General features: G+C 45.1%; 1 protein-coding gene across 1 annotated transcript in view; it reads left to right on the top strand.

The window, feature by feature from the left end:
* MCTS1 (MCTS1 re-initiation and release factor) overlaps positions 1-26,373 on the top strand; it is a 367,576-nt gene that overhangs the window by 137,697 nt on the left and 203,506 nt on the right. Inside the window, exons 2-3 of the mRNA XM_069612677.1 lie at positions 15,481-15,633; positions 15,805-15,902. Coding sequence (XP_069468778.1) covers positions 15,481-15,633; positions 15,805-15,902 — 251 coding nt within the window. The remainder of the gene's footprint in view (positions 1-15,480; positions 15,634-15,804; positions 15,903-26,373) is intronic.

Here is a 26,373-nt window from a genome sequence, read left to right as displayed (position 1 = left end):
AACAATTAGATTCAGCAAGCAGAGTAGTTGGTAGCAGGAGAACAGGGAGCACGATCAAGAGTTGACTTCCAGTGCTCAGAGATTTTCTCCGGATAAATGGAGGGGGGGATGGATTGTTGCAGAGGAGGTGAGCGTCAAAAGGGCACCAACCATTCTTTCATGTCCCTCGTAGACAAGTGAGCGTGTCCTTGATTCACCGAAAAACAAACTATTCATAACATTTTTCGTCTTTTATTTTGTTGCTGATGTTGATGGCACAAACATACTACAAATTGTATACTTCGGGTTGCAGCACAGTGTGGGAAAATCCCCTGTACTGTCCGTTGTCACTAGGGAATTTGGCACAAATGGCTCCAATGACACAGGCGGATATTACTCGTCGAACGCGGAATCCAAGCCTCCCATAAAGCCACCATGTAAATGAACGGTAGGCCACCAACCTGTACCACCTGTGGAAGAAAAATACACATACTGCATTTAAATAAACCTGATAAGTGTACACACCTTAATTGAAAATGCTCCCTGTATCCTATGGCATAGTTGTCCGTACAAATGTTACTTCATGGAACAATCAACCTGGGTTTTGAAGTGTAGACACATTACAAAAGTGAACACCCATGCAATCCATAACGTTTGGGGCACAGAGAAATATTGTTTCTTAGTTGAAACATTCTTTTTTTATTTTTTATTTTTTTATTTTTATTGGTTTATTCAAACCTTTAAAAAGAAGAAGGAGATAAGGAGACACATCATCCATTTCCACCTTCAGAAACATACATGAAATCATATTTCAGGATACAATCATGAGAGGTCTGTCATCCACAACTAGGGCCAGAAAGGCCTTCGTATGTGACGTCGGATGAGCTGATAAAGATCCATACGGGCCTATACCATCAGCCTTCCTCTTCGATGTCCCTCAACTCTAGGCTTCGTTCAATTTCCTGCAAAAACACGGTTAGCAACCTTGTCAGTTGTGTGTTGGAGCCAGAGAACATCAACTGCCACCATTCTTCTGCATTCCTTATTGAGTGCTCAGATACTAGTTGTCCCAGGTGTTTAGATCTTTGTAGTTTAAAGAATGGGCAGAATAAGACAAGGTGCTTAAGTGATTCATCACAGATTTTGCAGTATCTACAAACAGTGTTTGCGATGACGTTTCCTGTCCAGTTCTTTGTCCGATCTTTAGTTCTGAATAGGTTTAGGCGAAATCTCATGTATGTTGCCCTTTTAACGTTATCCGGAAACAAAACTACGTAGTTTTGTAGTGTGTTGAATGCTCGTGCCTCAGCTGGAGCGTCCTTCATTGCTTTGGTCATTCTTCTGTCTTCACTAGTTTGAATCCAGTCAGCTTCCCAGATCTTTTTCTTCACCAAATCTGGGTTGTCCTGAAGAGTTTTAATATTCGTTCCATGAGTGGTTAGCAGGACTTGACATCTTTTGTACCACAACGCTAGGATACTGTCTGGGCTAGCATTACCAGGATTGCGTAATATTTTGAATTGAGGTGCCATTACAGACAACACAGTTTTCCTGAAAAGGGCCAAGGTGTTCCACATGATCCGGGCTTCAAGCGAGATCATGCCTAGCTCATAACGTATGCAGGATGTGGGGGTACTGTTTGGTAGGTGTAAAATTTTTACCCAAAAAATATGCTCCAGGGTTGACCAAAAGTCCGCCGGGCATCCAAAGGCATTCTCTGCACCGTATATCAAGGCTGGTACAGCCTTCTGCTGATAAAACGCTATCACAGGCTTGAGTGAGAACTTTCCATATTTTTTGTTTAAGATTGAGGCTTGGGAGGCTAAGTGTCGACATTTCATCTTTGTGAGCTCCATCCAGGGGCTATCGTTTATATTTGTATTAATTTGCATCCCAAGATATCTGGTGCTTTCCACCGTAATTAGTGTTTCCTTTCCCAGGTGCCATCTGAATTTGTTGTTTTTCTGGTGGCATCCAGTTTGCAAATTCTGTAGTGTTAGTATTTCACTTTTTGAGTTGTTAATGATCAAACCGTTGTTTTCCACGTAGCGTTCGACTGCATTTATTTTACGCTGGAGGCCGATTGGGGTAGAATCCAACAAGATCAGATCGTCAGCATACAACATCCATCCTAATGCAGAACCGTGTATCATGGGAGAAAACGATCGTGGCTCGTTTATTGCGAAACCAATGTCTGAGAGAAAAAGGTTGAAGATGATTGCCGCCAGGGGGCAGCCTTGTTTGACACCACGAAAAGTGTTAATTTCTTCTGTAAGCAAACCTCCTTGGTCAAGGCGCACTCTAATGGTGGTAGCAGAGTGGATTTCTCTGATGGCAGCTAGCAGACTCTCGGGACACCCCCAGTTAGACATTTTCGTCCAAAGTAGCTCTCGATCGATGGTGTCGAAAGCGTGGGAAAAGTCTATCAAAGCGAGATAGACCTTTCTCCCAGCTCTAATCGCTTCCATTTTCAGCAAGTTTATCAACAGGAGGTTAAGGCCACAGCCGACCCCTCTTACAAAACCTGTTTGTCTTTCATCCAGGTGGCCACTTTCGACAATCCATTGTGAAAGTTTCTGTTGCAGCATTGTTGCATACACTTTGCCCAGTACGTCTAAAAGAGCAATAGGTCGATAGTTTTTTGGTTCAAGCCGGTTTCCTTTTTTAAAAATAGGCACAATTATTGCTTGCTTCCAAGACTTTGGAGATTCTTGTCTTCTGCAGATACGAGTGAAGAGTTCCTCACAAAAGTCCGCCCATAGCTCCATATTTTGTTTTAAGGTTACATTGGTCAAACCATCAGGGCCAGGGGCCCTTGAGTCGCTGGCGTTCTTGATTATCTGAAAAATGTCTGCTTTGAGGAATGTCAGGTCCCATTTAGTTAGAATTGGTGTTATAGGGGCCTGGCAGGTCCCTTGTTTACTGTACAAATTTTTGAAATGTAATGTCCAACTCGCTGCTGGTACCATGTTTGACATCAGTGCAGATTGAGGGGCACCTTCGTTGTTTAAAAGTCTCCAAAACTCTGCCGAGTTTTTGTTGTTCATTTTTTGCATCATTAATTCGGCATCGTTTTGGAACATGAGAGCTTTGTGAGATTTTATCCAATTTTTATATTTCTGTTTTGCGACACGTTTTCCTCGCTCTAAGTCTGTAGGATCTCTGAGTCTCAGGAGTCTGATGGAGGCGCGTAGTTCTCTCTTTCTTCTCATGATCTCGACGTCAAACTTATGTTTGTTAGCAAAGCCAAGTTTTCTCAGGGCCTGCTTTTTTTCCACAAACAGGTGTAATAAGTGTGCGTATTCGACTCCACAATCTAATTTGGTGAAGGATTCTGAAAATGTGGAGACTTCAGCCGGGAGCAGTGTTAGCCTGACTCTGTTTGGCTCAGCTAGTATCCGATGTTTCCATCTTTCTTGGGATGTTTGCTTTGCGGCTGACAAGGTGAGGATTACCATGTCATGGTCGCTTTGCATCATAGGTATTACCTCAAGTGTCTTGGTGGTTTGTTGGATCTTTTCTGAGGCGAAGAAGTAGTCTAAGGTAGATTTCTGGTCTGCTCGTCGCCACGTAGGTTTTGCTGGTATGTCGCCGACAGAATTTCCATTGAGCATTGCTAAATTTCTGGCTTCCATTTCCCCCATCCATTTTGAGGCCACGTTATTAGGTGCGTGCACGACTTCGTTGTTTTTCATTCTTGTTGCCAGACAGTTGATGTTTAAGTCTCCACATATTATTATATTTATTGACTCGTTATCGAGAATGAGATCGTCGATTTTCGATGAGACTGTATCAATGAAGGAACTTGACCCGGCTTGAGTGTGATTCCAATATATATTGAATATATGGAAAAGAGTCGAGTTGTCAGTTTGACACCCATCCAGGGCTATGGTTGACAATAGTATGAAAGGTGATAGAATTAAAGAGCTTGTAATACGGCAACCTGAACTCTTTTTTACAATAGTCAACAAGCCTGCCATTGGTCTTCCTCTACTTTTTTTAAAGGCTGGGTTAAAAGCTATTTCGTAGGCATCCGCAGTTGGGCAACTCGTCATCCACGTCTCTTGAAGGCAGACCACATCTAGAGCGTCCGGCCAGGGTTCTTCTAGTAGATGGGAGAAACCCCTGGTGTTCCAGGATCCGATCTTAAGGTCCCGTGGCTCCTCTACCATTTGGCGTTACCGCTTTGAAGGTCTGCCCAAAGCTTCAGCCAGCCAGGACCAATCCTTTTGTGTTCCACTTTGTTCTTGTGGACTTAGTGCATCAACAAGAGTCGGGTCAGTCAGTTCAGCTCCTTTAATAGTAATTTTGATGGAATCCTCTATATGAAATTTCCCTGATATGGTTTCAGGGGGGCCCCTGTCCGTTGTCTTTTTCAGGCTTCCAGCGCTGGGATACAGATCACATTCTGCCAATGCTTCCACATTTCGGGGAGCCTCATTATCCATGGTTTTGATTGCAAACGGCGGTTCTTGACAGAACGAGTCACGTTTGATTTTGTGAGTGTCGGCTCTGTGATCAGGTTTAGCTTGCTCTAACACTTCTAAGATATCGAAACCCATAGACATAAGAGCGGGTCCTGCAGCCAGAACAATATTCAAAACAATTCTGGATCTGAAATGGAGGATGATTTTATCATTTTGGTCCTCGTTTTTGAATTCCACCGTCTTGATGTCCTCAGAGCGTATCGTTCTGAGAGATGGCACGTGTTGAAAGAGACATAGAACGTTTGTGCGATTTAGGATAAGATTCTCTCCATTTTCAATGCGTTCAAGCCTCAGCTTGTGAGATGTTTGACTTTTGTCGCCAGCGCTGTTGGCATCCCTGTTCGCTCTGCGCCATTCATTTCTTTCACAGCCAGACCGTATGTCAAGGGTCTCGGTTCTGGCCAGTCCTGCTCTGTTTGCGTTTTCTTTGTTGTAGGCAGAATCATCCGAAAGTGCGACTTTTGATTTATTACGAAGCCACGGACCCACTTCCAGGTCATTCTTCCTTTCTGGAAGTGGATTAGACAGCGTCTGAGATTGGGCAAGGACTTTTCGCCTTTCTTCCAAAGTTTTGAATATGGGGCTTGAAGTAGTTTTAAGAGGCACGTCTTGTTTAGGCTTCTTTTCGATAAGTGTACATATTCTTGCCGCACCCGCTAGAATTCGGATAGGCACTGCGTTGATTCCGTCGCTTGGAGCTTCCGGTTGTGCAACCACAAGTACCGCATCCTCATCACCCGTTTCAGGACCCTTATCCGCTGAATCTGCGTCTTCATACACAGACAAATTGATTAAGTCTATAGAATCGACCTCCGTAGGTTCCAGGGTGAGGCCAGAGTCTATATATTTTGCAGAAGTATTTGCGATGGGGAGGTCTTTTTTCTTTGTTGGAACTCTGTCTTGTGTCCGAGTGTTGTTAACAGTTACGTTGACAGTTTTTAGATTTCGAAGAAATTTTCTTGAGTTGTTGCCAATTCTTTGATTTTTACTTCTTTGATTTTTAGTTTTTTTCAACGGTCCTAGTGGGAGCGCCTTATGGTCAGGTTTCTGGGGTACAGACCCCTTGAATATGTCGAATATTTGAATTTTGGACTCCGTGGTGTCCGGAATTAAAATCACCTCAGGTGTGCGAGAGACACACGTGTCAGTCAGAGAGACCGACGAGGAGGGTTTTTGCGGATCCAAGGTCGCCAAATTGTTAGAGGCCTTACTGCTTTGCAGAACGCTGGCAAAGCTCATTTGGGTAGATGCTTTGGTGTTTATGCTTCCAAGGCTAGGGCCCAAGCCCTCATTCGTAGATTTCTCAAGCTCAAGTTGTGAGCCTTGGATGCTCCGAGAATAAGGGACTAAAGGATCCGGCGAACTTTTTTCGCTTCTCAGAAGGGTGGCCTCCCGACAGGTCTGCGTTATTGGGGCATTTTTTTCTTGTATTTCCGTGGTTTCTTCAGAGTTATTAGTTGTATCCGTGACGCCCATGGTGGGATGGAGCACCAGCGCGCCAGGGTCTATGTAGCGATTATTCATTATAATGTGAGCGGAATTTTCCGTGGACAAATGAACCTTATTGATTTGTTGAGCAGCTACGTGGTCCCTGCTAGGTTGTTGATTTGAGTCCTGTGTCATCGAGTGTCGGTGCCTTAGCACGCTAAGGGCTTCTTTCGCGACCTCTGCTAGAAGCTTTTTATCCAATTTATTGCTTTCTTTCTGTTCTGTTAAGGTTTGCAGGGCGGAGGTCAAGTTTGTTTTTATTGCTCCATTGTCCTTTCTTTCGGTGCGCAAATCTTTCTCCATGTTGATTATTTTTGAATTCATGAGCGCCACTAATGTTGTTAGATCCTTCACATTGTCATTTAATTGCTCGTACAGTTTTAGAAATGGAGCAAGCGAAATTCCAGTTGCTGACATTAAGACCGACTGTAGGTCTTTTGTGATGTCCGCATCGAGCCTGACCTTTGAGTTGCAATCTTTTTTGAGTAGATGAGATTTAGATCTCCTGACTTTTGGAAAGTCACGTTCTATGATTGAGGAGGCAGTTGAACAGGACTCAGAGGAAGATGAGTTAGAGACATGAGTGTCACGTACACGAGTGTTGTATGCCAGATTTTGTTTGACACTTCTAAAATTGGTTGAATGTGTTATTGCAGTTCTCTGTCTTTGTGAAGCACGAGCCTGAGAGCATGCTATACGGGGTGAATCCGGGCAGGCAGCATTTTCTTCATTTTGGAGAGCAATTTTCCAGTTATGCAGAGCATCGAGCTTTGTGGTAGACCAGACGTCTCCTGGCTGCGTCTCATGGCTATGTGCCAAGGGCGTCCGCTGAGTCTGCTGATCAATTAGACTCCGGTCTCCTCTCGGTGTGAAGATGCAGGCTTTGTTTGTTTGAGAGAAGTCTTGCGGAGTTTTGTTTGCGACTTCTATCGAGACTCTTCTATTTTTATGGGATGTTGGCGACCCGCATCCGTTGTCGGAGTCAGCTAGGTGCTTGTCGAGGGGGCAGAATACTTCATCTTCCAGCCCGGTGTTCGTCTTTGCAGAGTCTAATTCATCCGTTCCATATGAGGAGGGACCATGTGCTTTCTTAGTGAACGGGAGTGATGAAGAGCATAGCTCTGACGGAAAGGCCTCTTTCCAAGTTGTGGCCGAGCTGTCAACACCGCTACCGTTTTTTGGGCATCCTCTCTTATTGTGGACACGCCACGCCAAAACCATCAGTTTGGGTGGTTTGTTTGAGGGAGAATTTGGGAAGTGGGCATCAGTGGGAATTACAGCATTCAGAGAGCTTGGGCTCAGCCTTGCCGCGACCTCAGTCTCTGCAATTTCAGTATTGCAGATATCGGCCTCAGGTGAATCTACAGGCATGACGACAGGCGCATGCAAGGGAACGGCCACAGGTGAAGGCACTCCGTGTCTGTGTTTTGCGTCGCTCTCAGTGTTCACGGAGCTCATGGAGCTGCCCGTGTGGTCAAGCACCGTCCAGCTGACTAGAGCGGCAGTCAGGGACTTGGGGGGAGAGGGGCTATCCCTAGAATAACCCGGAGCAGAGGCGACTCCGACACCACCCAGGGGTGACTCACCCTTTCTTAGGTGGGAGGGGATCCCCAATCTCACGCGGTCGTCCATGAGGCCGCTATGCCGATGGCCGCTAGGCGCTCGCTCACTCTCCTCTAGCTCGGCCCTCCCATCGCTCGCCATGCATTGTGACGTCGCACTCAGTGTCTGCTTGCTCACATCAAAGGCCAGATTGTGTGACAAGTGCTCATTATATCTAGACAGTTTAGTACTTACACGTGGGCAAGTGCTCGCGTCAGTCAGGTTAGATGTAGAGGCAGAGACGGAGGCGGAATTCCAGCGTCGCAGTTGCAGTCTTGTGTGTGGAGGGGAAGGCAAGCGGTCTCCGCAGGTACCTATTTTCCCGCGTTTGTGCAAAGATCCATCCATTATGGCAGGCACACGGGCCCTCAGGCCCTCGCCCTCACCCGAAACCAGAACACCAAAACACACTGCGCACACCGCGCGCTCCGCGTGTGCTGGGGATTATGTACTGCTTCCTCCTGGAAGTAGTAGTAGAGCTGGAGAACAGACTTCCCAAAGTCACAAAGGCAGTAGCAGCAGAAAAAAGCCTGGGCAGGCTCAGGCTCACCAAAACACACTGCGCACACCAAAATGAACACTCTGATTTCCCAAAGCGTGAGAAATGTATTCAGTTGGCAACTACTTTCATTTGGCAGATATAGATCAAAGTTACGACAATATAGGAGACAAACATGAAATGTTAGTGGCCTCAGTTGTCAAAATGACATCACATCTAGAGTACACTTGCTCGTTACTTGGATTGCGAGGGCGAACTGTTGCGCAAAGTTCGAGCATTAGCACCATCATAATCCTCAACACGGACCTTGTGAGGCAGGCTGCCCTGAAGTCATGCAGCTCGGTAACGCATAGCGCTGGTGTCGTCTTCCGATATGTAGGCCAAGCATCCAGAGTTTTCTCGGCAGCAGCAGTTATCCTCGGTTGGCATGGCCTTGCACCGATTGCAGGTACACCAGGTGGAAACTTCTTCCATGCGACTAGGCTTTGGCTCAGGATGCAGTGATTCGTCTTCCCAACTGTCGTCCGATGCCCCATCATTTCTGCATCTTTCTCTATCAAGTAATTCTGCCTCGGAATACTCTGTCTCGTACTGGTAGGGCTGTATTGTTGTATACAACAAAACTGAAATCAATAGTAATGCTAGTATAAGTGGCTCTTCGCAGGGGCTACGTCCAACGAAGATAGCTGAACACAGCAGAAACGTATCACAGGCTATACAAAAAAACAGTGAAACGATTGAAAAAGCAACTCTGATGTTGTCTGATGAGACACTGTCTGTTTATACTTATTGAGGAAACGGGGGTCCTGCCATTTCCATGGAGACACAACATTAGCTGGCACACAGAGAACGTTGACACGAGATGTGCATTCGCGTTGAGATGGGCTGTATGCGTCTAGTGATGTCAGCTTCAGGGCCGGGTGATATGATTTAGTGCCACAGCGGCACTTGAACATGGGGCGATCGATCCACGGATAAGATTAGCACAAGATGGTTGCGTCCCGCTCGTTGATTTCGCATGTGTAAAAGTGCGGAAAACTAGGGTAAAGTGCATAGGAAATGTTTTTACGATCGATCAGTTTGCTTAAAACCTCATGCCCGAACGCTTGGGACAATACAATTTTTTGAGCACACTATTCCTTTAAGAGAATCCACCAACTAGTACTGAAAGTAGGCTGTTTCCTTTTTAAGGTAATTACATTACTTCTTGTAGTTTGTTTGCGTCCTTATGTGTGCAGGTGGCCAAAATAAGAAGTAAAAGACAATATTCCTAAAACTTCCCATAACATTCTAATTAGTGGTCAGATCTCATTTCTTAGTAAAACTCTGTTCTTATTGGTTTCTTTGTTTTTTGTATCTACCTCCTACTGTGTACTTGTTTCAGATGTAAACAGTTATCAACATCTACACTACCTAGTGTGAAGAATCCTACGGATCTCTCACCAAAGCCCTGCCTAAAATCTCCTCCCAGTTGGCCAGGAAAAGGCAGACGCTTCCTGACCTTGGGGGTGGTGTACTGTGGGAGGATCACCTGGGAGGAGACAGGGCCCAGGGCAGTGAGGAGATCCTGTGGTATGAGACACAGTATTTGTCGTTTGAAAGGAAGTGCTTTTCTGGGTTACCAATGCAGGTGACGGCATATTGCCAATATGGTATCCTTAACCTACATATAAGACCTGCGACCCAGGGTACACACTTGTTAAATCTGAGCAAGCCTTATCGATAGAAAGAATACCCTCCTTACTCCCGAAGGTATAATGTAAAAGGATCTAGAGAAAATGCCTTAAATCAAATGCTTTCTTCTGTAAAAAGGAATTCTGATAATCCATCTTTTAATGCGTTTCAGTAAAGTAGAACTACCCTTAAAATTAACTCCGATAGGTGAAAGAAACCCTTTTGTTAAAGTGGACTACACGCCCCATAATCCTAGAAGTTCTGGGAAGAGGGATTAAGAGGCAGGCTGTAATAGTGGTCCGACAATTAAGCCTAACAGCCCACACCTGAAGGAACCTGGGGTGTAGGCAGTAGGAGTGGAAGGAGCTGGAACTGTGAATGGAATGCGAGTTGTAGTAGCAGAAGGACGAAGGCACAAGACTGGCAAACCATGCAGAAGTGGGAGAGCAAGAGGGACGCCGGAATGTGGAGACAGCAAATCTCACCTGCTTGTTCTGACAGGGTCCTGTTCCCCCAAAAATCAAGTGCAGATGCTGCGTAGTGGAAGACTTGCAGGAGAGCTGTGTTTCCCCCTGTGAACCTGATTGCAGAGCAGCAGATTTGCAAGTGACTGAGGCCTGGAGCAGGTACCAAACCATGGGTCTCGGGAGCAAAAGGGGTTCCATAGATGAGTGGCCGGATCAGAGACACGGTTACAGAAGAAGGTTATGGGTCCAGAGCAAGCCAGAAACGGTAGAAGTTGTAGCGGAAGGTGTGGAAGCAGTGTGACCCTCTTACTAACACCTTGCACGAGTATTGCCGGCAACAGTATCCAGTTCCCTGTTCACTCGCGTTGGACTTAAAGCAAGTAAAAGTTGTTTGTTGCAGCGCAGATACGCGAACAATGGAAATATAGCCCTTGCGTCTAACGAGAATGTCATTTTAGTTGTGTGAAAAGTTACCATTGTAGGTTTGTTCCATCGTTAAAAGCATGTTACTACTTGGAGTGGTTGCGTGTACCTAATGAAGGAGAGTGAACGCTGCTAAGACCATTACGAAATATCTAACGTGACAATACAAGTGTTACGAACTTTAATTTGTAAAAACTATATCAAAGAGTGGCTGTGTGTGCCTATTTCTTGTAGTAACTGGGCCAAGACTTTACCATAGTACATTAATACTACGTACAGACAGAACCAAACTTGTTAGCCGATCTGCAGCTTCGTAGATGCCACACTCAGAGCATCTTGAAACCAGAACTTGCAAGTTTCTGATTAAGACTTGTGTCTGCTAAGTGTGCCCATACTTCAACTGCATATCTAGTTTCAGATTTTATCATTTATGCTGTAACCTACTAGCAACTGCTATTGCATCATCTGCAATGTACTGTACATCAGTATTTGCATTCCAAAGCTGAGCAATGACAGGACTGTAATCATTAATGAATTTATCATCTCTTATCTCTTTTTAAAAGGTGCGTATTCCTGGGGGGGACTTACTAGTAACATGGTGTCGAATGGATGACATTAGGCTGTTTGCTCGACCAACTTGTGTAACAGGCCTAGGAAAGCCAAATCTGCACTGAGTGTAATACTTGTCCTTATGTTTATATTTTCTCCGACAGTACTTTCTACAGGAGTGATTTTGAAACCTTTCCACCTTCTGTAAAAAAACATTGCATGCTGAGCAGGGATGGAGCAAGTAATATATTTTTGTATGAACTCCATCACGCAGCCATCATTTTTTTACCAAACTGAGGAGCACCTTCAATCCACAACAGCATATGTATATGTGGAGCACCAATTGCCTGGTACTCTTCTCTCCAAAATAAATGTTCCAGAGAACCTAGTGGGCCATTTTCTTTACATATAAAGTATATAAAGGTGATGGAAGAATCGCAATATACTTTCGGGGTCCATGGAAAACAATTCTCCAGTGTCATGTGTTCTAGGTCTTCTTTCAGTGGATTGCTTTCACAAATCCACTCTGCAAGATCATCCCAACCATACTCAGTGCAACTTAGTCACAAACCAAGTTGGAGGGCCCAAGTTTCTGATCATGCATCTAACCTCTGAGTGTCTTCTGTACCAATATTCCTTAGTTCCTCTTATTGTGGGAAGGATATTGATAATATTTCCCTGTGAAATTTCATTTTGAAAAGAAATCTATTTCCTGTCTAAGTGTATGAGCAACAGCATAACATAATGGTGAAAATGTACTTTCATACAGTAAGTTAAAAATTAAATTCAATATTGGTGTGGAATCAGGAAGCTTCAGAATACATTTGTGTGCAACGATATTCTGAAGAAGAAATTGGAACAATGTGATCATCCAATCTGCCTACTTTTCCAGTCTGAAAAAGCATAGGGGAAGCAACAAGCTTCTAAATTTCTTTTTCCAGACACTGATTGGTGCACCTTTTGTTGCCTTCATCTGGTATAATTCTGAACGGTCACTCAGTGGTCCAGTTAAGATTTGGAAGTGGGAGTATTTTACTGCCTATTTTTGAAAGTTGGGAGCAAAATGACTTTTTAGGGAGTAGAAATGCAAGTTCAACTCCCACTCCCAAAATAGGCGCATATTGTGTGAGGTCTTGACTGGAGGAGGTCTTTGTTCCGCTATGTTTTATACCAGCTTTGAGTGAAGGGATGGTCCACTTGTTGCTGTTGGGTGGTCCTATGTACGTTCAAAGACAAAGACTGGCTGGTTATATGGCTTTATTTTTAACTAGCAAAAGTACCCATTCTCCAACAGGTTCTGTAGACCGACATAACGCACCCATCATGCAGAAAATGAATGATGCTGTAGGTCCCTGTTCCCCCCTCAACCTGCCGTGGTGCAGTTTGTTACGGTGCAGATATCTCAAACCTGTGCATACTAGGGCATTGAAATGTGGATGTTTGAGGTTCCTTAGGGACCTAAAGTTTTGTCCTCGTGTCTGGCCCGGTTGCGAAACAAAATTATTTTGTTTCCCCTTCCTGGTGAACATGGTTTACGGCTTCGTCGGCAGGCACCATCTTGCAAAAAATTTCTAGAAAAGTCATTTCACATGATGCAGCAAACATTTTTGTTTCCCTTACCGGTGAACATGGTTTACGGCTCCACGGCAGGCCACAAACCCATAAACAAATTTTTACTTTTGGTGAAATCCGGGGAAACTGGTGGGGTGTCCAAATTTTATGTAGCTAGTAATGCCTGGAGGGTCCTAACTGGTGAGTATTCAGAATTTGGTGCAGATTGGTGAAACTGTGTGGAATTGTATAAGGAACAATGCTTCGCCAAGCCACAAACCAACAAATCCTGCCACAGACACATTTACTCCTGGCTTTGGAGGATGTCATCAGTTTCTGAAGATCCCATAATGAAGTAATTAAAGTTGATTAAGGCCATGCTGCTGCCTCATTGTTTCTTTCCTGAATGTTGTTACACTGACTCTTTAGTGGTCGTTAATATCATGTCGAGCATCACACCGAGTCCCTTCGTTCCTAGTCCAACCATAGCCTCGCTACCTGGACAGCAATCTCAAAGGATCTGGTAGAGAAACCACTTGGAAGCCGCTTTAGGGGCTGGTTGATACTCAATGAGTAGTTGTTCATTGATTGTAATCTGTTTTGGTGTGTTTCATGTACTATAGTGGAGGGGTTTCAGTGCTTTTTCAATTGTTTTTGTTGAGCAGTTTGTGCTATTCTGGTGGGTTTCTCCAGTCTTTTTGTGGCTTCTGACCCTGTTTGTCTGTGCTGGCCTGCATCTAGAGTGTGCAGTCCCTGGGGTGTAGTCCTTTTTGTTTGTGTCTGGCCTTTTCCCAGTCCTGCTCTCCCCCACCCGTATCCCAGCCCGCCCACCTTCCCTGATTGGTACATCCACCTGGTCCTAACGGACCTTACCAGGGCAGCCCTCTGCCCATGCATCCCCTGCGGCTCAGGGCCCCAAGGCAAAGTGCGGCTCCCACAGAGGCAGCTCCAGATTTTGTCTACAGGTGTCAGCAGGGGAGGCCAGCAGCCAGCCGTCAACCAGCAGCAACCATCAAGGTAGGTGTGACCTGGGTGGGGAGTGGAGCAATCACTCTACTCCAGAAGCCCTGCCACTCTGCCTGCTCTCAGACCATAGCAGAACAGGATATTAACACTAACCTGCTTATCAACTAGATAACATTGTGAACACTAGCCTGCATCGCATCTAGATAGGATGGTGAATGTTAGCAAGTGCCACACTTGGAACTGTGAATATTAGCATGTGCCACATTTAGATAGAATTGTGAATGCTAGCTTGCTTTGCACCTACACAGGATTTTGAAGGTGGGCCAGTGCCACATTTGGATAGAACTGTGAATATTGGCATGCGTCATGTATAGACAGGATTGTGAATATCAGCCAGTTCTGGATCCAGATAGAAATGCAGAGATATTCACACACCACATCTAGAAAGAATGTGGGAATTTAGCACATTATCACTTCTAGATAGCGAGGCCAATAACCAACCCACTAACAATTTCACCCCTCTGCGTACACCTCTCAAACTCTAACCAACAACAAACCGCACAAATGTCACTGCACTGCAACAACAAAACAAACCACACATAGCTTCGCACAACAGCACACGATGGCTAACGACCGGAAAGCACCCCCAAGCTCAGCAAACAGTGTTAATCGAACTGAAGCTGCCAACAGCACATCACTGCTCTCTTGCACTTATCCCGCTTGTTCCCACTAACTCGCCCCCTCCCCCTTTCCTTTTCAGATCCTCCAGGGGACCACTCCGGTGGTGATAGTGCATGGTACAAATATCCTTTATCATAACGTGTGTTAACAAAAAAAAAGCTTGTTAGATTGCCGAATGGGTGTTAATTAAAATGCTTTAAAAACCAGCACATCCTTTCTGATATTTCCTGAGATAATAGCAGCGTTTTGTAATTAAAGGTTTTACCATGGCCCAAGGGTTGGTGGTGGGGGAGGGGTTCCTCTGAAGGGGTTAACTTTGTTTGGCAAGGTCAGAAATGCTTGTTAAAAAAAAATAAAAAAAAGAAAAAACATGTTTGAAGTTGTTATGCCGAGGAGAAATAGATGAAGCATCCAGAGCATTGAGGCGCTGTACATTAAAGGTGGTTTATTTAGAAAATTTGTGGCCGCAGATTATACAACACCCCCGGACGCCCTCCGCTGACAGTCCTTAGACGCAGATCAAAGCAGTCATGTGGTTGACTCTAGCAATCGGTGGTGTCGAAAAACAAGGCAGGTGTGGGTGAGAACAAGGAACTAAACATTATGGAAGAAACCAGAATGAAAATACATTTTAAATTTGAGAGTGCTTTAGTATCATAGCTACTCATGCATGCTCTGGTATGGTGAATATTGTTCATTTTGCTTAGTTGTAAAATTCAGAAAGTGTTTAGTGGCATATTTATACATGACTGTGTTGGGACCCATTTATGAATTGCTGGTTTGAGAGTTAGTCGAATAAGACCTTGTTGGTAAAAATAGCTCTGCATAAAAAAGGTAATAAATAAAATCGTGAAAGGTGTTTGTGAATTACTTTTAGAATGCATCGATTGATGTAGCTTCTGCGTCTTGCATTGATAATTGTATTCAGTATGTTTTACACAAGCATTATGTGGCATCTCACTATAAATTCTATTTGTGATTAAATGGTATTTTGTGGAATTTCTCTATTTTGGGAATTTACATTAGAAATAAGAAATTTGTCTTTAACTAATTAGTCTGTAAATGCTCTGCATTTCTTCAGGAATAACCAAACTGACAACTTTTTTTCATGCAGATTTGATGAAAAGGAGAATGTCTCCAACTGCATCCAGTTGAAAACCTCAGTCATAAAGGGCATAAAGAATCAACTACTCGATCAGTTTAAGGGAATTGACCCCTGGCTTAACCAAATCATGCCAAAGAAGGACCCTGTTAAAATAGTAAGATGGTAAGTGCTCATTAGCATTGCTTGTAATTTGTTAATATTTTGTGTTGAAACTTAAACGAACATAGACTGGGTGGGTATCATGCTTTGCCATGCATGCCTTTCTGACAAGTTATTAATGTGAACTGTGATTAAGATGAACTGATGCATGTCTTCAACTTTTGTATTTTGCAGTCATGAACACATTGAAATATTAACAGTAAATGGAGAGTTGCTTTTCTTCAGGCAAAGGGAAGGGCCATTCTATCCAACACTGAGATTACTTCACAAATGTAAGTTATTTTTATATGGGTGAAGGGATTAAGTGTTGAATAATCGTATGTTGCGCCTTAAATCACAGTCCGACAATGTTTCAACAATTTCTGATTTCATTAGTAAAGCACATTTTCTCGTCAAGCTGTATGAAATGAGTGCACCGGCCTTCCATTCGTGGTTAAAGTATATGAAATATGTATGCTGTGGCTTGATATTAAACATCAATGGCATGGGCTTAACAATACTGTTTGTGTAGAGTTTTACCATTTTGTTTAAATAACCTAAACTGTACGCCTTGCAAATATAATTTCCTAAAAACGAAACCTATTTTGCATTATCCTGGCTGTATTATGAGTTTGCATCTCCCTGAAGAATCCTGGTCTGCTGTAAGCCAAGGCACTCAATAAAGATTGCCCACGCTAATAGCTCAGGAAAGTCTTCATTCTATTAAAGACAAGGAGGTGAGCATTATGCTTTTTCTTTCTTTAATACTGCCATATCAGCATTTCAAAACTTTAACTTTTATGTTTTGGTTTTTCTTACATGTTACTTGGAAAAAAACAAAGCAGGAAGTTACAAGTTTCATATCTCAACTGAAATCAACTAGGTTTCAGAAACCACGCTTCCCATAATCCTGAGGCCCTTTGTAGTCCTGACCTCTACCCCCACACCAATCAGTGGCCAGATAGGGGTATAAACACTGACTCCCCTAGGTCCATTCCTCTTTCTTTTGCCATCGGAGTTCTAGAAGTACAGAGAGTCTACAAAAATGTTAAACACAATCCATATGGCCTGCTCCTGATCCGCAGCTGGCGTGACTGATCGGTCCAACGGGACAACTTGCCAGAAGATCATCGGTGTATACCCTGACTTGCTCATGTCGCCTTCTGATAGTCTCCTATGAGAACAGAAAAAATCATATGAGGGCGGGAATGAACTACAAATGGAACACAATGCATGACAGCTTTCATTCGCTCAGTCATTTCTCTCCTTTGTTTCATTCATTTGGGTGGGATATAATGCTCGCCTCCTTGTCTTTAATAGAATGAAGACTTTCCTGAGCTATTAGCGTGGGCAATCTTTATTCTATGACAAGACAGAAGGCTCGCATTAGGCTTGTTCAAAGCTTGCTATCACTCTATTCGGTATATCAGATACTGGCTTGAAGTAAAAGGTCTTAAAGGTGTATTCAGAAGACCAATCTGCAGATTTCATAATATCTTGTAGGGATACTCCTGTCGCAAACGCACTAGAAGCCATTGCTCCCCTAGCGGAATGTGCACCAAATAAGGATAAGTCTATCTCTGCCCATTGCATGACCTCCCTCACCCATCTCGCAATGGTCACTGTCGCTACTGCGTGGTGAGGCTTCCTACGCGCTATAAGCAACTGGGTTACGCCGCGCGGTCTAATCTGAGCTGTTGCTGCTTCATAATCTTTGATACATTGCGCTATGCATAACTTCTTATTCTCTGCAAAATATGGGTAGGAAATTACTCTGGAATCGGTCTTTGTTCTTTTCGCGATAGTAAACGCTACTCCTTCTGGATAAAATATCGTTCTATCGATTTCCAATGCTTTCACGTCTGATACTCTCCGGCACGCTACTAGACATAGAAGCATAGCTAATTTGCCTGATAATTGTGACCGGGATAAAGCTTAATTTTCCAGCCACATAAGGAATAACTGAAAAACGTCTCTAACGTCCCATAAAACTGCATACTTTGGCTCTGGCGGCCTTCTCAATTTTATACCTTTGAGGAGCTGTAAGATTGCTGGGTGCTCTCCTACTGGATTATTTTCTATTTTATTGTGCCCTGCTGAAATTGCGGATCTGTAGACCCCTATCGTTCTGTAAGCAGAACCCTCCTGGAATTTTGAAGCCAAAAAGTTCAGGATGTTCACTAGTGGTCCTGAAATGGGATCCAGACTGTGTTCTGAACACCACTGCGCCCAACTGTTCCAAGCCGTGTTATTCCGAAATTCCTGGCAAGTTCCATCTTCTCCTGAAACCCTGCAGGCAATCAACTGCAAGGAACCCGCTTCTATGAGCGGGTGAACCCGACCGGTCGGGTGGAGTAGAAGGCCCTGGATGCTCGGAACTATCCTCGGAAAATCCGTAGAAAGTTCCATCGTTACTGGAAACCAGGCCTGCGCCCTCCAACAGGGTAGCGCCATCACCACTTCCGCTTTGTCTCTGCGGACTTTCGCTAGAGCTCTTGTGATCATTGCAAATGGCGGGAAGGCATAGTGGACTGTTCCGTTCCATGGATGTAGAAAAGCATCTGTACCCGCTGCTCCTGGATCTATCCTCCAACTGAAATATTTCTGCGTCTGCGCATTCAGTCTGAACGCAAACAGATCTATGTCTAGGGGTCCCCATATGTCTTGGAGACGCTTGAAAATTAGAGGGTGCAGCTTCCAATCGCTGGAGTCTACAAGATACCGAGAGTTCCAGTCTGCTATACTGTTCTGGCTCCCTGGAAGATATTCTGCAGTCACCGCAATGTCGTTCTGAAGGCAATAATGCCAGAAATCTTTCGCTAGCATTCTGGATCTTGTTCCCCCTAATTTGTTCGTGTAGCGGACTGCTGAGATGTTGTCCATCTTGAGCAATACGCAACATCTTATTTTGTCCTTCGTGAACGCTCGAACTGCGAAGGAGCCTGCTAGAAGTTCTAGACAATTTATGTGGAGATTCAACTCTTCGCCGGACCATTTCCCGCCTGTCTGGGTTTGTTCGCACCTGGCTCCCCAACCTGACCTGCTTGCGTCTGACTCGATGGTCAGTTCTGAAACATCTCCGAAAATCGCTCGTCTGTTCCAGGCTTCCATGTTCTCCAGCCACCACCGTAGCTCTGTCATGGCTTCTTGGTCTAGGTTCACTAGCTGATGATATCTCAGGCCTCCGCGGAGATGTTTGATCTTGAGCCTCTGTAATGCTCGATAATGTAACGGTCCCGGGAAGATGGCCTGAATGGGAGCTGCAAGCAGACCTACTATTCTGGCCAGATTCCGAAGCAAAATTACTCGCTTTGCAATCACTGTCCTGAGCTCCTTCTTTATCGCTCTTACTTTGTGACCTGGAAGCTCTATAGTCGCTTTCACGGTATCTATGGTGAAGCCTAAAAATTCCAACCTCTGAACTGGCGCTAATTGGGACTTCTCTAAATTGACTAAGAATCCCAGAGATGATAGGAACTTGAAAATCCACTGCACATCTCTCGTGAGGGTCTCTTTGCTGGATCCCATCACCAGGATATCGTCCAGATAAATAATCATACGAATACCTCTCTCCCTGATAGCTGCAGCTACTGGCTTCATCACTTTCGTGAACGCCCAAGGTGCTGACGCCAGCCTGAACGGCAGGCATGCAAATCGCCAAATCTCTCCTTCCCATCGGAACTGGAGATACTTCCGAAAGGTAGTTGCTATCGGAATCGCTAGATAAGCGTGTTTGAGGTCTAGACGGGCTAGCCAATCTCCCGAACGTAATAGGTCTCGGAGGAGATGTATGCCCTCCATCTTGAAATGGTTGTATTGCAGCCAACTGTTCAATTCTTTTAGATTTATGACTGGACAAATCTTTTCCCCTCTGCGCACCAGGAACATATTGCTGAGGAAAACCTGACCTTCTGTGCTCTTGCGCTCTATTGCGTTTTTCTCTACTAATTTGCTTAACTCGCTGTGTAAAAGCGCTTTCTCTTCTTGTGGCATGCAAATGGGGACAGGTTCTCTGTACTGCTTTGGGATGTCTATGAAATCTAGGTGAAGGCCCGCTACTGCTTGTAAAACCCAAGCATCGCTTGACAAAACTTGCCGTTCTCTCAGAAAACAGAGAGTTCTGCCTCCGATAGGAACAATTGGGGTACTCGCCGCCTGTTGCGCCGGGCTGACGGAAAGAACCTCTTCCTCTGCGGTCTCTTGGATGTCCTCCTCCGGCCGGGAAAAAGGTGTCCTGCTGATGGTTTTCCCAATATTGAGCGCGTGGACCTTGAGGCCTTCTTTGATGGCTGTAGCGACCGGACTTACTCAGCCCTCGAGAGAGCTCAGAGCTCTATAAAGAAGATATTTCCTGGGCGTGTTTTTACTGGGACCGGACCGGACCTCTGACTTGTCCGGTCCCAGTAAAAACACGCCCGGGAAATATCTTCTTTATAGAGCTCTGAGCTCTCTCGAGGGCTGAGTAAGTGCCAACAAATTGAGACATTTCCTTTGCGAAGGCCTCCCTGAAAAGAAGGCCTTTGGCGCCCTCACCCGCTTCATACGTGGCTAGATCGCTGAGCTTACTGTCGATCTTTAGGAGGATGCCTCTTCTACGCTCTGAAGAGAGTGCACTGTTGGCGTTACCCAACAAGCACACTGCCCTTTGAGCCCAGTTACCTAGGGCATGAATGTCTACTGGGGTATCTTTTGATTTTTCTACAAGGTCCATAATCTTTGCCAGTGGACCTGCTAAGTCCAGGAGCTTATCTTGACACCCTTTCCACGCACGATCGATGCCTTTCCTAACGTCTTGTGCTGTTTAGGTCACAAAAGTGACCATTTTTGGGTCTAATTCTGGTGTATCTGCCAGCTTCCCGGGCAGCTCAGGCAGTGGACATTCTGATCGCATGCGGGATCAAACTTCTCTGTCCAGCGGCTTCCTGATGTGTTGTGACATGTATAATGCCACTCTGGGTGAGGGCACCCACTCAGAAGACTTTGGGTGTCTAATGGACTCTGGGTCAAACATATCGATTACGTTGTCTTCTTCCTTGGGAAGAGTTTGAGGAATTGGTTGAGGGAAATCTTCTTCGTCGTCGGGGGCTTATCCCTCTTCATATTCCCCTGAATTGTCCACCCCTGGGGCAGGGGTCTGATGTGGCCATCTGCTAATGTTGCTAGAAAGGCTTCTTTCAATCTGGCGACTGGGTCGCTTTTACTTTGGGGAACAGAGTCAACCCTATCTTTCGTGCCTGAGGGGGTCAATGAGTCTGCGCTCTTCCGGGCTTTTTTACCTCCCTTACTTTCAACCCTCTTCTGAGGGTGGCCAGCTGACATCCCCTTCCCAGGGTTGTCAGCCCGTCTCTTCCTGGCTGCCAGCTGTTCCTGCTGCTCAGTCATGCATGCTTCGAGCATTTCCAACCTTCCAGTCAAAGGTTGCACCCCTTGTGAGACTGCTTGAGAAAGTGAATCTCCCAGTACCCTCTTGAAGCTGAGGGATAAATCTGTGTCTTGCCAAGTGGGTTCTTCTTCCCACTCTTGTTCACTCCACTCTGGTGTGGTGGACTGGGAATCTCTCGGGTGCGATGAGTGAGCCATTGAATAATGTGCCTTCTAGCCTATCTGTGAAACTATTTCACGTTCTCTGTAGATCCAGCAGATGCCACCAAGAAATGTCTTTTCTCCTTTTTTTTTTTTTTTCTTTTCTTTTTCGAAAATTTCTCTCCGGTACTGACTCGCACGACCCTCCGCTCTGTTTCGCTATGTGTACGCGTGAAAAACGAGCTTTAGGGGAACGTGGAGCATGCCGGGAATGTTATGAGGCTGAACCTGCTTTGCTGGGTCCTAAAGCCCTGTGCGTTCGGGGCGCGAGCCGCCTCCGCGCACACGTGTATAATGTAGGCTGCCGCAGGGTCCTAGAGCCTCGCCTTTGCGAGCGAAGACTCCGCATACGCCTAGAGGAGAACGGGGCGGTTGCCAGAAGCGAGCGGCTTTGCCCACGGCTCCGCCCCGCCTCTCCTCACTCCCGTTCCTGTTAGAATTGAAATAAAAGTATGACGGGGGAAACCACTGGTAAGACGCGCGCGCGCCTTCTACACAACGGTACAAACGCTGTAAAATAAACTCTCGACAGCCATCAATCAAACACCTGTTAGTCTATCAGCTAACTATCATTGATAATAACTACATTCAGTGACTATATTATAATAGGCAACGATAATCCAAGAACATAAACATGAGACATGACACTTCTCTCATTATGGCAGCAAAAAGAAAGAGGAATGGACATAGGGGAGTCAGTGTGTATACCCCTATCTGGCCACTGATTGGTGTGGGGGTAGAGGTCAGGACTACAAAGGGCCTCAGGATTATGGGAAGCGTGGTTTCTGAAACCTAGTTGATTTCAGTTGAGATATGAAACTTGTAACTTCCTGCTTTGTTTTTTTCCAAGTAACACCAAGTAACAGAAAAACCAAAACATAAAAGTTAAAAGTTAAAGTTTTGAAATGCTGATATGGCAGTATTAAAAAAGGAAAAAGCATAATGCGAGCCTCCTGTTGAGCAGCCGAAGTATGCAAACGTGAGCCGTGTCGGCTCCGTCGTGGCCTACATGATCCTGATGCATATATCCTGCTAATTCATTCAATCCATGGCACCGCTGGGTCTGATGGGGAGTGGAACGACTCGTGACAATCCTGCTGCGGCTCCGGCCCTGAGAACGCATCAGAGACCGGATGCCATCTTGGCTTCAAGTGCCCGTTGCGGACCAGTAGAACCGTGCTCGAGAGATCTCCAGCAGACCGACATCACACCCTACTTTCAACCAGCATGTTGGGGGGGGTTGGGGGGTGGGGGGGAGGGGTAGGGGTGTGTGAGACCGGCGGGGCATCTTCTAAGCGGTGGGGGCCTGACCTGATTGGTGGCTGGGCACTGGCAGATCCCACTTGCGTGGTGTTCCTGGGGAGAGCTGCATTCCCCTGCAGTGGGCGGAGGGGGCTCGGCCCAGGACACTTACTATAGAGCCCAGAGCATGGCTGAGCCCGCGAGGTGTGGCACTGAGGTGGGTGACACCAATCGCGTACACCTTCAAACAGGAGAGAGAGAGAGACTTCGAGAGAGAGAGAGACCTCGAGAGAGAGAGAGACCTCGACCTCACCGGGGAGTGCTCTCTTGGTGAAGGCCCGGCGGGGAGCTGCGGCGTCCCCCTTGTGTTGGGAGCAGGCACGAGGTGGACCTTGCCATATCTGCATTGTGGTGCAACGCACGTTTTGTTTTGGTGTTCAAGGTAATTTCTCTGCAGACTCACCTGCTGCCCCTCCAACTCCCACACACAACCATGGTGAAGGACAAACTCAATAAGGTCGGTCACTGAACAAGATGGATTATTATACAGTATGCTAGGCATAAATTGGCTTCAAGAATTGATTTGCAGATTTTGCTATTTACATTTGTTTGATTAGCAATTGTTTTTATTAATATTTAATGTCACCAGAATTAGTTGTACCCCAAGACCTAGAATTAGGAAGAATGCAGAAATGATTTCCATGTACCTCCTGAAGTATAACATTAGTGCAATCTCTGTAAAGGTTCGCTGCATGAATGGCCAAACAAATAAATGATAAAGCTCTAAAAACATTTTTCAGCTCAAGGCTGTCTGGCTGAATCATGCAGTCAGTGTCTCAGCACAGTGCTGTTGCTTCAAATTGTTAACAAGACATCAATAAAGACTCAATAGTGTGTACATGTGCAATTTTTTATTATATCAAGTTACATATAGCTAGTGTTTGGCATGAACCGTCACAAGCAACTTTACAGCTTGGTTTAAAATTGGGAAAAACATTTTAAAAGGAATCTGTAGGACTAGGAATCTGTGGCTTGAGACGTGCTTGGTGTGCATCTGTTCCTTTTTGGGAGAGCTAGGCCTTGCGTTGTCATCAGCAACACCAGGACGTCTTGGTTTCATGCTAAAAAATAAATACAGTCTTTTTGGATTTGAACTCTGCAGGAGAAGGGCCCTGCTTCTTACTACAAATGAGTGTTTCAACAGTCTCTTCGGACAGGGATGCCCTCTAGTCCGTTTTAACTTTGTTCATGCAGGAAAACTAACATTCCACAACTGCATTGGACACTGGGAAAATCCTCACAATGTTTGAGCTTCACAAGCTAGGGATTTGAAGTGCCAGAGAGTCTTGACAGTTTAACACAGATCTCTTTTGGTGTCAGTTTACAAAGTCTGTTAAGGGCAAATACTTTAAGATTACTGATGAATACTGAAGATTACTTCTTACTCCTTTTTCTTTTCCTCTTTAAAAACTCATCTGCTTCACTCCTCTGATTGCTACTGGCAGTGTCTGACCCCCGGTTTGCATTGCTGATTTTATGTTCCGTTGACTTTTTTATGTAAAGCGCTTTGAACAAAATAAACAAAATACTCTTGCCACTGAGACAGAATTGTTCCAGGACTTACTACTGAAAAACTGCAGTCAACAATTAAATCAGAAAATTGTTCTCTAACAATTTAATTATTTCCATTTTTTTTCAACTCTTAACTCTGATGGCCATAATCGTGTCCTAATACTTTTGCACAGTTCTAGAGACGGTCCTCAGTAAAGACAATCTATCTTCACAAGATTTTTCAATATTTGTGACATATTTTGTACTCTGTTGACATTTTTCAGAACTTGTGCACTACCGTGTGTGTTGGGCACCACGATAGGTTCCAGAAAATAATGTATTCGCCTCACTAGTAGCGTATCAACCTAACTTCCTACCAAGGCAGTCTCTCCCCTTAAGGTTTGCAGCGTAATTTTTAAAGTAGAAATCGAGTTTACAAGTTCTGGTATTTCAATCTCTTCCTTCTGAAGTGCAAGAGAAAATCTAGCCAGGGGTTGCAGCATCTGCTAAACAAAAATAAAAGCAGGTGGCAGCCATCTGAAACCGTGTTAAAAGCTGCAATACTCCCTTGTCTTTTGCCTGGTGTTAGGCAATGTTTGTATGCAGTACCCTTTGGGACCACTACACCCAACTAGGACTACAGGTGTAAGCAAAACCAACCTTTGGTAGAAGTCTGTACTACAGTTTTGTGGTAGCGCAGCCAGGCTCATCTCAAGAGGGAATGTGAGCTGTAAGGGTGTTACAGAGCGGTCTATAATTGCAAGTATTCAAATAGACTCTTTACTCAAGGTTTCTTGGTGAAACACTTATTTATTTCACAGTCAGTTATAAAACATTCACCAGAAGGAGGCAATCTATATCACACAAAAATATACTTCAGTATGTCACAATATCAGGTTCTGAGGCATTTAAACTACTTTAAAGGAGGAGCAAAATGGCATTCAGAGCATTTGAAGTAGGAGCAAAAAGGCATAAATTAATAAAACAAATATTAGAGTTACTCTTAAACAGTGCAAATAGTTTGAGTTCACCAAGGAGTTAATTCAATGCAATAGGTTAGGCCAAAGTCAATGGGCTAAAGTTTTGTTTAGGATAAAGCAGTTCTGGATGTTAACGGAAAAGTATTTTCCAATGTTCTCGGAAGTAGTTCATAAAAGAAAGATTCATATGTTGGGTCACAAGCTGACTAGGCCTGCAAGTTGCCAAAGTTTCAAGCACTTTCGCAGTGAGAGGTAATTCTCTTGGTCGGGTTTTCACAGTACCTTACAATGAAGAAAAAGATGCAGCGGAAGACATCTGTTCCTGGCAGTTCTTGTAGATCTCGCTGTTCCTGAGCCTCAGTCGTGGGGACAAGAGGCAGGACGTTGGGGGACTCCTGCACTGCACTGGAACTGGTCAAAAAAGCTGGGCAAGGCAAATCTTTAATTCCGGTAGCTGTAGTCAAGCACACCAACTGGTGTCCTTCTCCGTGGCTATTCGGTTTCCTGCAGCACTCTGAGGAAAATACAGCCGGCTCCGAGAATGGTATCCAGGTGGCTTACGAGTTGATTGGTCCCACAAACTCAAAGGGAGAAGTCGTCCTTGAAGGGCTTCTGTGTCGAGATGAACATGGCGATTCGGACCTGCAGCAGGGCTTCCCCGGGCAAACCAACAGTCTAGGAGTTGGTGTCTTCTTCCAGCTCGTCTTCGGTTCTTTCGTTCCAGTGGTCGACTCTGCCTCCCAAGCCAAGAGACTCACCTTTTAAACAGTTTTCTCCCATTCATTCCAGCCTAGCTGCCACTCACCCAGTAGGGTGGCTGTCCTTGCTGGACAGTCAGCCAGCCACCCAATCACACCAGGCTGCATTTGGGTCTCCTAGGAGACTAAGCACAGGGAGTTTCGGGCACCTCCCTCACTTCCTGCCCACCACAGACACTCGGACACCAGAGGCGGTCTTCAGTCCTGAAGCCCGCCAAAGGCATAGGAACAAAGGGGCCAAACCTGGTTTAGCGCGCAGAGACAAGGACAGTTCCAAAAAGAAATGGCGAAAAAAGACCGGGACCCGTTTAAACAACGGAGGCTCAGACGCCATCTTGAAAAACATGGCTCCCGCGATTTAACGCTACCGTTGTTCGCGGTCGTGAAAAATCATGGTAGTTTGTTGTAAAACCACTGCCACCAGCCATTTCGAGAGGAAAGGGTAGCATTTGACTGCTACATGAGTTTCTAGAGATGGGGGATACTAGGTAATCCCTCCAGCGCTCTATTGTAAGATAGGGTGTGCTGGGTCTAGGAATCTGAAAAGACTAGTAAAGTCAATTTCACTTTATTTTCTCTGGGAAACAGTAGTTTATCCCAGAGAAGGTATTTGAACCTTGGGACAGCCTAAAAGGCTTCCCTGTGTCGCT

Source organism: Ambystoma mexicanum, chromosome 5p (assembly GCF_040938575.1).
Source record: "Ambystoma mexicanum isolate Mex_15411 chromosome 5p, UKY_AmexF1_1, whole genome shotgun sequence".
NCBI lineage: Eukaryota > Metazoa > Chordata > Amphibia > Caudata > Ambystomatidae > Ambystoma > Ambystoma mexicanum.
The sequence above is the reverse complement of the archived record's forward strand: the minus strand, read 5'-3'. Positions and strand labels throughout refer to the sequence as shown.